A 15623-nucleotide genomic window follows, 5' to 3' on the forward strand; every position below is an offset into this window, starting at 1 on the left:
TGTCATGATTTCTTCGTATATGTTTTGTCAAGACTTCTTCGTATATGCTTTGTCATGATTTCTTCGTATATGTTTTGTCAAGACTTCTTCGTATATGCTTTGTCAAACTTCTTCGTATATGCTTTGTCAAACTTCTTCGTATATGCTTTGTCAAACTTCTTCGTATATGCTTTGTCAAACATGAACGTATATGCTTTGTCATGACTTCTTCATCGTATATGCTTTGTCATGACTTCTTCATCGTAATGAACGTAAATGACCCAAAAATAATGTTTATGTTAGAATGTTAGATCTAACACCTTTTCTAACATGTTTTCTAACATGGAGGATTTCATTAGATATACACACATTCCTTCCATTTCAATTCTATACACATTTACATCATAGACGATTTAATAGATATAATACTTTACTGTTTCATCTGATATAAACATTATTTGGTGAAATATCCTAAATATTTGATGGACTTTAACTAAAATAATGTTTAGGGTAGATGTGTATATCTAATGAAATCTCCATGTTAGAAAACATGTTAGAAAAGGTGTTAGATTAACATTCTAACATAACATTATTTTTGGGTCATTTACACTCATTACGATGAAGAAGTCATGACAAAGCATATACGATGAAGAAGTCATGACAAAGCATATACGTTCATGTTTGACAAAGCATATACGAAGAAGTTTGACAAAGCATATACGAAGAAGTTTGACAAAGCATATACGAAGAAGTTTGACAAAGCATATACGAAGAAGTTTGACAAAGCATATACGTTTAGTTTCGATGAAATCATGACAAAACATATACGATGAAGAAATCATGACAAAACATATACGATGAAGTCATGACAAAACATATACGTTCATGTTTGACAAAACATATACGATGAAATCATGATAAAACATATACGATGAAGTCATGACAAAACATTTACGATGAAACCTTGACAAAACATATACGATGAAGTCATGACAAAACATTTACGTTCATTACGATGAAGAAGTCATGACAAAGCATATACGATGAAACCTTGACAAAACATATACGATGAAGTCATGACAAAACATTTACGATGAAACCTTGACAAAGCATATACGATGAAACCTTGACAAAACATTTACGATGAAGTCATGACAAAGCATATACGATGAAACCTTGACAAAACATATACGATGAAACTTTGACAAAGCATATACGATGAAACCTTGACAAAGCATATAGATGAAACTTGAAAAGCATATACGATGAAGTCATGAAAAAACATTTACGAAGAAGTCATGACAAAGCATATACGATGAAGTTTATTTCCTGGACTGTTGTCTAAATGTCATGTTGTCAGTAATTTTAAGAGAAGTTAATTAACCTGGTAGCACATGGTAACATGGTAACAGTGAAAACATTAACGTAAACATTATTTTTGCTGAATTCAGCAACAAAATGAACGAGGTCAGGATGTATGTAAATACCTTTGAATTCATTCATAACGCCTTAGTAAGCTCATAAAATGCTTGTTTTTGCATCACATTTTGACGAAGTGAAGATTTCACTTCGTCAAAATGTTTTGCATTCTCTACTGTATCTTTCTTCTTCATCTAACTTCTCATGAACTTTCTTGTCTATGGAGTCCATAATATCTTTGACATAAAATGCATACTTTACAGAGCACCATTCAGCAAACAAAATGAACGAGGTCAGGATGTATGTAAATACCTTTGAATTCATTCATAACGCCTTAGTAAGCTCACAAAATGTTTGTTTTGAGGTTGAGCCACTTTTGGCTCGACCGTATTCTTTCAACCAAAACTCAAGAATTTTCCTGCGTGAATTTTGTATAAAAAGCAACCGTCTGAATTCCGGCGATTGCTATATTCTTCACAAAACATTTACGATGAGGTCATGACAAAACATTTACGATGAGGTCATAACAAAACATTTACGTTTAAGTTCCATGAAATCATAACAAAACATTTACGATGAGGTCAGGACAAAACATTTACGATGAAGTCATGACAAAACATTTACGATGAAGTCTTGACAAAACATTTACGATGAAGTTTATTTCCTGGACTGTTGTCTAAATGTCATGTTGTCAGTAATTTTAAGAGAAGTTAATTAACCTGGTGACATGGTGACGTAGTGACACCTAAAAACCATCTACCCTAAACATTATTTTTGCTGAATTCAGCAACAAAATGAACGAGGTCAGGATGTATGTAAATACCTTTGAATTCATTCATAACGCCTTAGTAAGCTCACAAAATGTTTGTTTTGAGGTTGAGCCACTTTTGGCTCGACCGTATTCTTTCAACCAAAACTCAAGAATTTTCCTGCGTGAATTTTGTATAAAAAGCAACCGTCTGAATTCCGGCGATTGCTATATTCTTCACAAAATGCCTTATAATACTCTTCGTTCTACAAAGCAAGTATATCATTGGTTTGAAAACCAACAGACAAAAGAACTTTTAGAAGAATTTCCTCATATGATTGCTTCCCTCGGAAAACCGAGAGAAGAGATTCCGTATGAAAATTCAACAGGTTAGTTATCGGGTTAGAAAACGTGTTAGATCTAACATTCTAACATAAACATTATTTTTGGGTCATTTACACTCATTACGATGAAGAAGTCATGACAAAGCATATACGATGAAGAAGTCATGACAAAACATATACGATGAAGTCATGACAAAACATTTACGATGAAACCTTGACAAAGCATATACGTTCATTACGATGAAGAAGTCATGACAAAGCATATACGATGAAACCTTGACAAAACATATACGATGAAGTCATGACAAAACATTTACGATGAAACTTGACAAAGCATATACGATGAACCTTGAAAACATATACGATGAAGTCATGACAAAACATTTACGAAGAAGTCATGACAAAGCATATACGATGAAACCTTGACAAAACATATACGATGAAGTCATGACAAAACATTTACGATGAAACCTTGACAAAGCATATACGATGAAACCTTGACAAAACATTTACGATGAAGTCATGACAAAGCATATACGATGAAACCTTGACAAAACATATACGATGAAACTTTGACAAAGCATATACGATGAAACCTTGACAAAGCATATACGATGAAACCTTGACAAAGCATATACGATGAAGTCATGACAAAACATTTACGAAGAAGTCATGACAAAGCATATACGATGAAGTTTATTTCCTGGACTGTTGTCTAAATGTCATGTTGTCAGTAATTTTAAGAGAAGTTAATTAACCTGGTAGCACATGGTAACATGGTAACAGTGAAAACATTAACGTAAACATTATTTTTGCTGAATTCAGCAACAAAATGAACGAGGTCAGGATGTATGTAAATACCTTTGAATTCATTCATAACGCCTTAGTAAGCTCATAAAATGCTTGTTTTTGCATCACATTTTGACGAAGTGAAGATCTTCACTTCGTCAAAAAATGTTTTGCATTTCTACTGTATCTTCGAGTTCTTCTTCATCTAACTTCTCATGAACTTTCTTGTCTATGGAGTTCATAATATCTTTGACATAAAATGCATACTTTACAGAGCACCATTCAGCAACAAAATGAACGAGGTCAGGATGTATGTAAATACCTTTGAATTCATTCATAACGCCTTAGTAAGCTCACAAAATGTTTGTTTTGAGGTTGAGCCACTTTTGGCTCGACCGTATTCTTTCAACCAAAACTCAAGAATTTTCCTGCGTGAATTTTGTATAAAAAGCAACCGTCTGAATTCCGGCGATTGCTATATTCTTCACAAAACATTTACGATGAGGTCATGACAAAACATTTACGATGAGGTCATAACAAAACATTTACGTTTAAGTTCCATGAAATCATAACAAAACATTTACGATGAGGTCAGGACAAAACATTTACGATGAAGTCATGACAAAACATATACGTTTAAGTTCCATGAGGTCATAACAAAACATTTACGATGAGGTCATGACAAAACATATACGATGAGGTCATGACAAAACATTTACGAAGAAGTTTTGACAAAACATTTACGATGAGGTCATGACAAAACATTTACGATGAGGTCATGACAAAACATTTACGTTTAAGTTCCATGAGGTCATGACAAAACATATACGTTTAAGTTCCATGAGGTCATAACAAACATTTACGTTTAAGTTCCATGAGGTCATGTTAGAAAACATGTTAGAAAAAGGTGTTAGATCTAACATTCTAACATAAACATATTTTTGGTACACTTTACGAAGAAATCATGACAAAACATTTACGATGAGGGTCATGACAAAACATTTACGAAGAAACCTTGACAAAGCATATACGATGAAGAAATCATGACAAAACATATACGATGAGGTCATATATACGAAGAAGTTTTGACAAAACATATACGTTCATGTTTGACAAAACATATACGTTCATGTTTGACAAAACATATACGTTCATGTTTGACAAAATATATACGAAGAAATCATGACAAAACATTTACGAAGAAATCATGACAAAAATTTACGATGAAATCATGACAAACATTTACGATGAAATCATGACAAAACATTACGATGAGGTCATGACAAACATTTACGATGAGGTCATAACAAAACATTTACGATGAGGTCATGACAAAACATTTACGATGAGGTCATGACAAAACATTTACGATGAGGTCATGACAAAACATTTAAGAAATCATGACAAAACATTTATGTTATACAGTAATGTTAGTCATGAATGTTTGTCCTAAGTGTTGGCGTTAGTGTTGAAAAAATAATGTTTGTCCTACATGAAGCCGTACAAGCGTTTGAATTTGTTTATGCATAAAATTACTCTCTTGTTTTCTGTATCTATCATACAAACATAAGCATCACCTGTTTTTGTAAAGTTTATATGAAGTTTTCGATAGTTAAGACCTGTATAATAATAGAATGCGTCCTCATTCTCAACATAGTAGTAGAACTCAAACGAATGCTTACCATAATCTGTTATTTCAACAGCTTCGTCAGATATTTCATCAACGAACTCATAAACTATATCGCCATACTTGCTTTTATTTCTATTGTTTTCAGATCTAGAACACCAACGAAGGTTTGAGATTCTGTTGTCCGTTCTATCATGATTTATATGGTCTATTTCTTTCAAATTGTTTGGATTTTCAATCCACTGTTCTGCAATAATTCTATGCTTTAAATGCGTTTTGTTTTTTAAACTAAGCTCAATATAACCATGATTATTTAAGCATTCACTCTTAATATGTTGTTTTTCTTTCGACGAATAGTAAAAGGATATGTCGTACAAATCTCATAATCTTCATGATTTCTCAATGTTTCCCATTGAGTTTGTTCCCCACTAACGTTCTCATTGACGTCCTCAATATCTTCTTCCTCACTGAACTCGTCAATATTTTCACTAGCTCCTTCTGTAATGTTTTCATCGGCATTGTCATTGACTTCTTCTGTAATGTTAGATGTTGTTGTTTCGCTCATGTTCTTTCACTAATGTTAAAAGTTATGTTGTACGAATTTTGAACAGAATTTAGAGCAGTTATGAAACAATGAAGTATTTTTACGCTATTGAAAGGAACTATGAGAGTGAAGTACATGACAGCAATGACAAAAGGAACTAATATCAAACCTAATGAAATCGCTCACGAGGACATAGAGCTTAACAAGTACTTTGTGGAGTATCTTATAAGTGAAGAGTATGTAAGACCTTACTTCATGTTTGACAGCATGAATGAGGATGTTATTTCATGGTTAAAGAATATAAGCAATGTTTTCGGTAAGTACGTCATAGATGACAAAGGTCTTGTTGTATTTTATGAGACAGCAATACGAACACAGGAACTAATGGATATTATGCACTCAACAGCAAAGAAAGGATTTAGTACTATTGGCATGAATGAACATTGCAGGAATGACATATACAACCTATGCTCACGAAAGCCTTACACAAAAGCAATACAAATGATAGAACATAAGCGTCTAAGGTCAGCAAATGAAATCATTACTGTCAGTGGTTATGAAAGAACTGTTAGCAAAGATGAGTGGAAACAGCTATTCATATTAAGGAAGGACGTTGCTGAACTAGTTAAACCTGTTGCACAAACATTGTTTCAGATAAGACCAGCAATGACTAAGAACCCTTTGACCTTAGTCAATGAGACCATAGAGGTTGAAGATAATGACATGAAAGAACTAGGAATGAATGAGAGAAGTTGTGAAGGATGTTTGAGTCAAAACACATGGTTCTTCAGAGCTGTTAAGAAACTTAGTAAAGAACGACAGAAATATTTTATAGAGAAGTATTGCAAAGGATGTGTAAATGAATTGCTTGAAATAGAACTTAGAGACACTTTCACACTAAAGGACTTGAGGAAAAATAAGTACATGAGTGGACGGTATTGACATAGCTAGTGTTATAAATGACTTAAGAAGATGTGTGTTGTTATTGACGGAGCACGTATGACATATCTAGTGAAAGATTATGATGGAATACGAGACACAACAACACTTGTGTCAGTAGATAGCAAGGAATTCAATAAGCTCATGAAGAGTGTTTATGTAGGACGTATTGAGGAGAAGGATGTGAACGCACTGATGATTTATGAAGCGGGTCAGAACAAGAACTATCTTATGAAGTCAGGCATGAGATTCTTTGACGAAAGAGATGACATTTACAGCTATTTCAGAGGATATGAGTATGAGGTACTGAATGAAGTAGATGAAAGCGTTATTGAAGGATATTTGAAACATGTTCACGATGTCATATGTAATGAGGATGAAGAGCTTTATGAGTATGTTTTGAACTGGTTCGCCTACATCGTTCAAAATCCTTGTGGAAAGACTGGAACAGTACTTTTGTTAATAGGAAAGCAAGGAACTGGTAAGAATGTACTTAGTAATGTTCTATGCGAGCTCATTAGCAAGTACGCCAACAATAATATAACGGCAATAGAGAATGTGGTTGGTAGATTCAATGCTGCTATTGAGAACATGAAGCTCATCGTATGCAATGAACTAAGCTCATGCGATACGTCTAAGGTCATGAACCACGACGCACTAAAGTCAATAGTAACAGAGACTCAGTTGGACTTAAATCAGAAGTGTCAGCCAGTAAGAAAGATAGAGAATGTTTGTAATATCATCATGATATCTAACAACTTCAACTCAGTAAAGATTGACAAAGACGACAGAAGATTTGTTGTCATTGACGTAAGCAGCAGATACAAAGGAAATTACGAATATTTCTCAAATCTCATTGAAAGCTTTAATGAAGAGTTTTATTCAAACTTACTGACGTACTTCATGAAGAAAGATTTAAGTGAATTTGATGTAAGGAAGATACCATTCACCAGGGCTAAACAAGAACTCATCGAAATGAACAAAACACCTTACCAAATGTTTTACGAGGAGTTCTATGAAAAGTTTGTATCCGGATGGAATTGTACAGAGTGCTACAGAAGATATAAAGAATTTGCGAAGGAGAATGAATTCTTTGCATGTAGTTCAAATGTATTTGGTGGCAAGATGAGAGAATTTGTGAAGAGAAGTAGAAAGCGAGACGGTTCTGCAAGAAGTTATATTTACGAAGCAAGTATGATATTAGAAGGTCGTGGAAAGAAAGAAACAGTGAATTATGAGGAAGTGCTTGAAAAATTCATGGAGTACATGGGAAGCAATATAACATACAACAAAGACATATACAGTGAGTTTAAGTACTACTGTGAACAGCATGAGATTGAAGTAATGAGTAAAGGAGACTTTGAAACGCTTATGAAAGACAGTAAGGAGGTCGTTCATGAGAACAGTGTTGAAATAGTTCATGAGAACAGTGAGGAGGTCATACATGAGAACAGTGATGAAATAGTTCATGAGAACAGTGTTGAAATAGTTCATGAGAACAGTGAGGAGGTCATACATGAGAACAGTGATGAAATAGTTCATGAGAACAGTGAGGAGGTCATACATGAATGCAATGATGAAATAGTTCATGATGTCGTTCGTGAAGAAGCCATTGCAACAAAGAATGAGATAAAGGATTTCATAGAACTTAACAAGGAGGAGTTTAAAGAAGGCTATGAAGTGAAAAGATGTGAAGAAGATTTCTTGGCGTATTTGAAGAAAAAGAGACTAAAGCCAATGGCTCAAAATAAGTTTCAATCGATGTTTGAAAAGAAACGTTTGAGCTATGGTGGTGTAAGAAGCACATATTACTTTGTTAAGAAGTGAGGACACTTATTTTTGTCGTTAGTGTTGGAGTTTGTGTTTGTTGTTAGTGAGAGAATAAATTAAATCATGAACTTTGCCATGGTCTCTGTCCCTAGTAGTTTTCATTAAGTTCTGGAAATAATGAAAGTCATAAACTTTGCCATGGTCTCTGTCCCTAGTAGTTTTCATTATCTCACAGAGTTAATGAAAGTCATACTTTCTATCAGATGAAGCATGCAGATGAACATAATGAAAGTTAGTGAGTTTGCCACGAGTTATGAATAAAATATTGGCATATTAGATGAGATATCTGATGAAACAGATGAAGATAAATTAAATCTTGGACTTTGCCACACTCTGTCCCTAGTTCCTCAAAAATCCTTGACAACGTTGCTTAGAAATTTTGGTTCAAAACCTCATCTGATTTTAATCTGTTATGCTACCTGTTAAGTTTCGCGAGATTATAAATGTCATGGAGTTATATAAAAAGGAGGGACAGCTAGGGACACTGGAAGTACTTGTAAGGCTATCTGTTAAGATTGCATGAAATACTAAAAAGTCATGAAATCCATTATCGCTGTGCTAGCTTCACCTTAGAGTAAAATGACGACTAAAGTCACTGAAGCAATGAAACAAAAGTTTTTGGTAGAATACATTAAATCAGGAACTATTCCAGAAGGTTTTTACATTCATACTATGAAGGATGGTAGAGTTCAGTTTAGAAAGATAAAGCAACCATTAGATAAAGAAGGAATTTTGAGAAAGATTAAACTTCATGAGGACAACATTGCTGAACTTAGGAAGAAGTTGGAAGAGTTGGAGAAAGCAGACGACAGTGAGGAATAAAGCAATGAATTCAACAGGGTAGAAATGAGGTTAGAAATCGGGTTAGAAATCGGGTTAGATCTCACCACTTCACCTAAATTTATTTTTGTGCTATGTTTTCATACGTGTGAGGGTGGTGATATCATTTATTTTTTATTTTATTTTTTATTTTACTGAAAATTTTTATTTTATTTGGATGTAATGACAGAACAAAAGCAACTCATACAAATCAAAACATATAACAAACATACATTTAAACATTTATTCTTCCTTCCTGAGCATAACATGTTCTTTCAAATACATCCGAGACCAGTTGACTTTTCATTGACTGTTTATAAAGATAGAAATAGTTATATCATTAAACCATACGATGACGAAGGTAAGTTATGTAAATTGTACGTTAAGAAGTTAGAGAAAGTTTATGGCTTCAAGTATGACTACAATAGGGTTAACACTGATGATGAAGATATTGAGGAAAATTTATGAGAACATTAGTGAAGTTGTTAGTGAGAACGATAGTGAGGTGAAATTGTTGGCGGCTTTGTAAATATTTAAGGTTAAGTTAGTTTTTGCGTTCATGTTGTAAAATATACGTTAACGGTTTTGTAAAGTGTCAAATTCACAAGTATTGGGTAAGGTGGAACGCAGTGCCACCATACCCAAGACTTGTATACTAACTAAAGTTATGAAAATCAGTAAAAGCTGAATTCATAATTTCTTTTGCTTGCTGAGAATCGTAAACTGCAACAGCCGAGATGTTTTCTTCATTAATACGAATTAAAGACGAGTACGTATTATAAAGATCTTGTTTAAATTTGGATAATAAATTATGGAATTCTTGGGGATCATCTGGAATTTCCTTCGCCTTGAAGAAAAATGAAAACCTTTTCCAATCTGGTGGTACTTTGATATCGGAACCAAATATAGATTTTTTGTTGAATTTTGGATAATCTGTTGGAAGTGAAAGATTTTCAGATTCTGACGGTTCTTCATCCGCTGGCGGATCCTCATCGTCAGTGTATTCAATTTTTTCGGATCTGGATCCATCTTTTGACGGTTTATGAGGAACTAAGTCAGCGAATTCTGGGTCAATTTCATCTGGAATGTAACGAACGCATCTGTTATGATTTCTGTAGTTTTCCGAAGTTCTTCTGATATGGTCATAATCGGATTTATTTTCGAAATTTAATATAACTTGTAAAATATCTTCATCAAAATAAGAATCATCTATACCCATTAATCTTCTTAGTTTTGTTATCTCATACCGAAATGGCTCACCAAAAAGGTGACATTTTTGGCGCCAATAATTTGATTTTTCTGATTCTTTCTATTTAGATATATTTATTTAATATTCATATTCCTTTATATTGCCTCATATTATTTCCCATTTTTAATCATATTATACAAATCTTTAATAATCTTTAATGTTTTGAGCTTCAAAATCTTGTTCTAACTATTTTCATTCATATATCCTAGAAAAAATTAAAAAGTTTTTTAGAAATAAAAATGTTTGTATGTAAAGTATTGAAAATATTCTAGATGAGAAGACATTCTCCAGAAGAGATTGATATTGATTGGCTTTGTGAAGCCATCACAAAATCAAATAATGGAGTTAAGTTAACTGATATTTGCGCGAAAGCTAAAATAAATCATGAAGGCAGAGTTATATATAATCATACTATCTTAAAGTATTCCTAGAAATTTCCAAAATTAACCGAAATATAACTGTACAGAATTACTATTTTCGAGATAAAATTCATATGGAAATACTAATTCATAACGCTTTATGTTATATAAAATTTAATTTATAAAAATTTCAAAATAAATCAAATTTAACACAATGAATATAACTGCAATCGAGGTTTTTGACGATTGATTCTTACGAGAAGTTTTCCAAACTTTGAGTTAATGTCTTGACATTAACTCAAAGTTTGGAAGTCTAATAAGGGGAATTGTAGGCTATGAGGTACTGATTATATATCAGTGCCTCATAGCCTGTAATTCCCATTAGAAATCGGAGAAACTTTGTCCGCATAACTTATGATGCGGACAAAGTTTCTCCCATTTCTACTTAGAATGAAAGGGCAAGAGGTATATAGGTACACTATATATCTCTTGCCCTTTCCTTCTTACCTAAAGACTTCCAATTTTATTTTTTTTCAATTTTCCCCTAAATTTAAATCTTATATAATATAAATAAAATGCATAATATCAATCACAAAAATTAATGTTTATTTTTTTAATTAAAATTGCCGCACAATTTAAGGTTTTCTGTCACTTTTTTGTTAGCCATTTCGGTACGAAACAATCTTCTTAGTTTTGTCTTCCAATTGTCTTCATTATACGCAAATACAGAAACAAAAATTCTGGCTAGAAATCCAATAATCCAACGAAGATTTTTTGGGACTAAATGGGCTTTCAATGAATTGAAAGCTTCGTTGAAATTTGTATGATATTGTTTGCTGATTCTTAGAAACAATGGAGCAATATTTGTAATAATTTCTCTTTTTTCGATATGCTCTGGTGATTCTCCTGGATATCTATTAATTAATCCCATCCATCTCTGAACCTTTTGCTCTGGTTTTAATGTTGGGCATGCAAAAAGGATCCTAAATATTTTTTCAAATTTAGGATATTTAGTGACAATTTTTGAAAATGCTGATTTTATCACATGATTTGGATCTCTTACATGTGATAATTGTGCGCCAGAATTCTCTATCATTGTTGAATCTTTAACATCACCATCTGAACAAAAAACTTTTATTTTTTTCCATAAATCAGATTTCAACATATCACGTAATGCATAGCTTTCCATTAATCCTGGTGAAATTTTTGGTTCAACCAAAATTTTGGGACTTTTGAATTTTATTAATTCTGGATGCCTTGAAACTATTCTAAAATCTAATATTTTGTTTGTATTTATATCTATAAGCGTAATGACGGCATGTAAAGCATCGCGCTTAGAACTCCATGCGCAATCTAATGAAACATTAAATTTGTATTCTGAATCATGTTTAAGAATTTCTTGTATATTAGCTTCACAACTTGCTGTTGCAACTTTCTCAAGATCTGGCAATATGCTCTTTAGATGCGCAAGTAATGTAGTTTCTGTTGGGCAATGAAAGTTTAGGAGTGATGCCAATTCGATGTGTTTTGAAAATCCTGCACCAGATATAAGAGAAATGCAAGTAAGAAGATTCTTGACAACGTCACTATACGGAACTCCAGGCTTAAATTTGACGTTGAATATTGTTTCTTCCTTAACATTTGATTGTGAATGATCTTGTTTTGAATTAAGCTGGTTTAGATTAATGAAATGCGAAAAAGGTTTCTTATTTGAATAAACAGTTCGATGATAGACCCTTTTTTGGCAGTCATCAGCTTTATATGTTATTAATATATCTTCAATTGTGTATCCTTCCATGAATGAAATAGAATACTCCATAGGAAGAGCTAAAATCCCGCCAAATTTTACGATTTTTTTAATACAAAAGTAATCAAAGTGAATAAAGCAAAGATATATATTGTATTTAATCAGTCAATTGATATTGGGTAGAATATATGCTCAATATTTCATTTTTCAAATTTATTATTTCAAAAAACCAATAATTGGCGACATTGTTTACTGTAATAATTGTTTTTAATAAAAACACTATATGCCTTCCTTATTTTCTTTCTTTTTTATTTTTTTGAAAAAATCAAAAAAACTCGAAAAAAAATCAAAAAATCACAAAATCGATGAATTCTCAACGTAATTTAAATCTTCAAAATCGTAGAGATTGGTCATAATATAACTAAGCATTATGATATGGTAAAGTTCAAAAAATCTCTCTCTTGAACGAGATAAAAGCTTAACAGAAATAACCTTAAAAGTGCTTTTCTGAGGGTGGTCTATCGTCTATAGGGCACCCTTAAGAAAGAATTGATATTTTCCAGAATTAGTCTAAATAGGAATTTGTTGGTTTTTCTTTATGATAGAATTGTTATTTCCCAGAATTGGTTTAAGGGTGCACTTACCATTTTCTGACATTCTCTCAATTTTTTTGACACTCAAGGTTTATATCCCAATTTTCGATGGTCAAAAGTTAATATCTTCGGTCGGGAAAAAATATCTATAAATCATTATATAGTGCCTGATATGGCTGTTATACATTTCTGCGGTTAAAATAAAGATATATTGATTTTTAAAGAGCATGCACCCTTAAGTAGGAAATAAATGGCTTTTCTTTATGACAGAATTGTTATTTCACAGAATTGGTTTAAGTAGGAGTTTGTTGGCTTTACTTTATGACAGAATTATTATTTCCCAGAATTATTATAACTATAGCATAGATACATCATTATCTACCGTTTCAGAATTTAAAAAGAAGAAAAATACAAAAAATTTACGAAATAATTTTTTTTATTCTATTTCAAACTTATTTGCAGTACAATTCTTAGTAACAGTATATTTGATTTGTTCGCCATTATCTTCGTCATCAAGCGAAGTAACGTCAACGACATCCAATGGGCAGAATATTTCTGAAATATTAAAGTTAACAACAATAGGGAAGAACCTGTCTTCTTCGAGATCTACTTGAATCGAAAATTCTATTTCAGCATGGTCATTATCCATATTCAGTTCACTTACTTTCCACAAAAGGAATGATTTTCCAACAGATTTATCAACAATAATTTCGTATTCGCCATCAATGGAACTGACGTTTGCTCTGTCAGCGTTTTCTATTGGTATCTTTATTGTCAAGTCGGAAAACTCTTTATCTGTTGCTTTAAGTGAAATTTCGCCTGAAAATGTAGATGAAGGGGAAGCTTGAGTAACCCAGCATGTTACCTTTATTGGAAGATCATCAGCAGACTTGGAGGATCTCTTCCACCCAAAAATAGCTCCTCTAACGCCTGGTTGAAATCCAGTTGTAATATTATCGTAAACAAGACATTTGCTGTTTGTAAATAATTTCTTATCGGCTTGCTGCATTGGTCTAAGTAGGAATTTGTTGGTTTCTGGCATTTGAAGTGCAATTTGTCTTTTACATTTCTGATTTGAATTCGCGTAAAGTCTTCCATCCCATGAGATTTCGCTAACTATGCCTTGGCGACTGACAGTTGCATTGAATTTCTCTTCGAACTGGATTTGAAATCCTGTATTTTCAACTGGTTTTTGAACAGGCTCAGCTTCCTCTTGCATTGTAAGACCTTCTTCCGCCATAACGGCTTTTGCACGTGCTTTTGATGTCCTCATGCCTTTGCCGAGCTGCATTCCTGTAGTTTTTGGAGTAGAATAAGTTGAAGGTGAAGGTTCGAACTCGTTTTGAGATGCGAATGACGGCTGGAATTCCGTTTGGCGAGTAAATGTTTGACTCTGAGGAATAGGTTTTCCTTTGACTGAAGCTTCGTGTGCTTTGATTGCTTCTCTTTGTTGGGCAACTTTAGCTTCGAGTTCCTTGAGATAGGCGGCTTCTGTAGCTGATTCCATTTTGAGAAAGCGAGAAACATCAGAAACAATGATATTTCGTACAAATCCATCGAAAACGCATTCATCATATGCGAATATGAGATCAATAGCGTTAACTATAATTTTATCTTCAACTATTTCGCCAACAACTGATCTTGTAACGTCGACAAATAATGTAACAGCATCTAACGCTTCAATTATATTTGTATCTTTCGAAACAGATATAATTACATATAAATCACCGACTTCTTGATATACAAGCCTTGATGTTTCTGTATCAATGTAGTTATGTCCTGAGTTCTTAACTAATTGTGGAAAAGCGCCCAAATGGCCCTCAATATTTGAGTCGCTCGAATGTGTGAAGCGCCTGACTATCAAAATCCTACCGTTCTGTGTTATGATAGCGACGCAATTTATCATTTTAGTTTTAGATTATTTTTTTGTCAATGTAAATTAGAGTTTACAATGTCAAAAATATTTTTCATTTTGCTATATCTAATATTTCAATATTATAGCTGCACTTCTTTCAAAGATTAAAACATTTTGGTTCGAAAAATGTAACAAAAATGTGGCCGTCTGAAATTCAAGATTTTGTAAGATGAATTGATGAAACAAGGATCAAAAACATTAGAGCAATTACCCATAATTGAAACCAGAACAATTTGGTTCATCATACTTCATAGTTGTCACACCTTTCAAAAATTAATACATATGATAATGGAGCTACTGCACTCAGGATTGCATTAAAACTTAGAAGAAAATATCTCTAAATGAGAAAACTCCTCTTCTATTAGCAACATGCAAATAGAATTCTAACTATAATACAAACTAGTTTAATTAATTTGTACAAATTAAAGTATATAATGGTAAAAATATTATATTGATATAGATATACGAAAGGACTTTTGTCTGAACAATATTTCTCAGAACAAGACAATTATATAATAAAACAGGATTCATTTCTAAATCTTTCACTTCAAATATGCAGCTAGTTTTTGAGCAATATTTTAAAATATCAGAGGAGGCATCGAAAGTGCAATTTGTAAATGTCAGATCTAATCTATTTCCTGAAAATATAGCAATATAATTTACATCTTGATTATCATATATATTGAAATTCTTGAAGGAATAATAGGATCTACAATTACCAA

At 32.7% G+C, this 15623-nt stretch overlaps 6 protein-coding genes across 6 annotated transcripts, besides 6 other annotated features; 2 read left to right on the forward strand and 4 right to left on the reverse strand.

Annotated features, from left to right (window-relative positions):
- Positions 1 to 7610: part of a mobile genetic element that runs on past the window's edge.
- Positions 5220 to 5471, reverse strand: TVAGG3_0241380 (uncharacterized protein; the record flags this gene model as incomplete). The annotated part of the gene is made up of 1 exon (XM_051227694.1): positions 5220 to 5471. One exon carries the CDS (start codon positions 5469 to 5471, stop codon positions 5220 to 5222), a length of 252 nt encoding a protein of 83 aa, XP_051112680.1.
- On the forward strand, positions 5571 to 5974 carry TVAGG3_0241390 (uncharacterized protein; the record flags this gene model as incomplete). The annotated part of the gene is made up of 1 exon (XM_051227695.1): positions 5571 to 5974. A coding segment is annotated over one exon (404 nt), but the record flags the coding sequence as incomplete, so codon positions are not given.
- A 1188-nt stretch (positions 7611 to 8798) lies between the features above and the next one.
- TVAGG3_0241400 (uncharacterized protein) lies at positions 8799 to 9041 on the forward strand (the record flags this gene model as incomplete). Its single annotated transcript, XM_051227696.1, has 1 exon — positions 8799 to 9041. The coding sequence occupies one exon, from the start codon at positions 8799 to 8801 to the stop codon at positions 9039 to 9041; it is 243 nt and encodes an 80-aa protein (XP_051112682.1).
- Positions 9042 to 9693: 652 nt separating this feature from the next.
- Positions 9694 to 10257, reverse strand: TVAGG3_0241410 (uncharacterized protein; the record flags this gene model as incomplete). The annotated part of the gene is made up of 1 exon (XM_001314796.1): positions 9694 to 10257. The coding sequence occupies one exon, from the start codon at positions 10255 to 10257 to the stop codon at positions 9694 to 9696; it is 564 nt and encodes a 187-aa protein (XP_001314831.1).
- Positions 10258 to 10942: 685 nt separating this feature from the next.
- Positions 10943 to 11149: a mobile genetic element.
- Positions 11150 to 11489: 340 nt separating this feature from the next.
- On the reverse strand, positions 11490 to 12444 carry TVAGG3_0241430 (uncharacterized protein; the record flags this gene model as incomplete). The annotated part of the gene is made up of 1 exon (XM_001314795.2): positions 11490 to 12444. A coding segment is annotated over one exon (955 nt), but the record flags the coding sequence as incomplete, so codon positions are not given.
- Positions 12445 to 12896: 452 nt separating this feature from the next.
- Positions 12897 to 12931: a mobile genetic element.
- Positions 12897 to 12931: a terminal%2Cinverted (terminal inverted repeat of Kolobok-1_TV transposon ID:TVAGG3_0013400).
- Positions 12932 to 13021: 90 nt separating this feature from the next.
- Positions 13022 to 13054: a mobile genetic element.
- Positions 13022 to 13054: a terminal%2Cinverted (terminal inverted repeat of tvBac_53III transposon ID:TVAGG3_0241450).
- Positions 13055 to 13422: 368 nt separating this feature from the next.
- On the reverse strand, positions 13423 to 14892 carry TVAGG3_0241460 (retrograde vesicle-mediated transport, Golgi to ER; the record flags this gene model as incomplete). Its single annotated transcript, XM_001314794.1, has 1 exon — positions 13423 to 14892. One exon carries the CDS (start codon positions 14890 to 14892, stop codon positions 13423 to 13425), a length of 1470 nt encoding a protein of 489 aa, XP_001314829.1.
- Positions 14893 to 15623: the final 731 nt, after the last annotated feature.

This window comes from Trichomonas vaginalis, chromosome IV (genome assembly GCF_026262505.1).
Source record: "Trichomonas vaginalis G3 chromosome IV, whole genome shotgun sequence".
Taxonomy (NCBI): Eukaryota; Parabasalia; order Trichomonadida; family Trichomonadidae; genus Trichomonas; species Trichomonas vaginalis.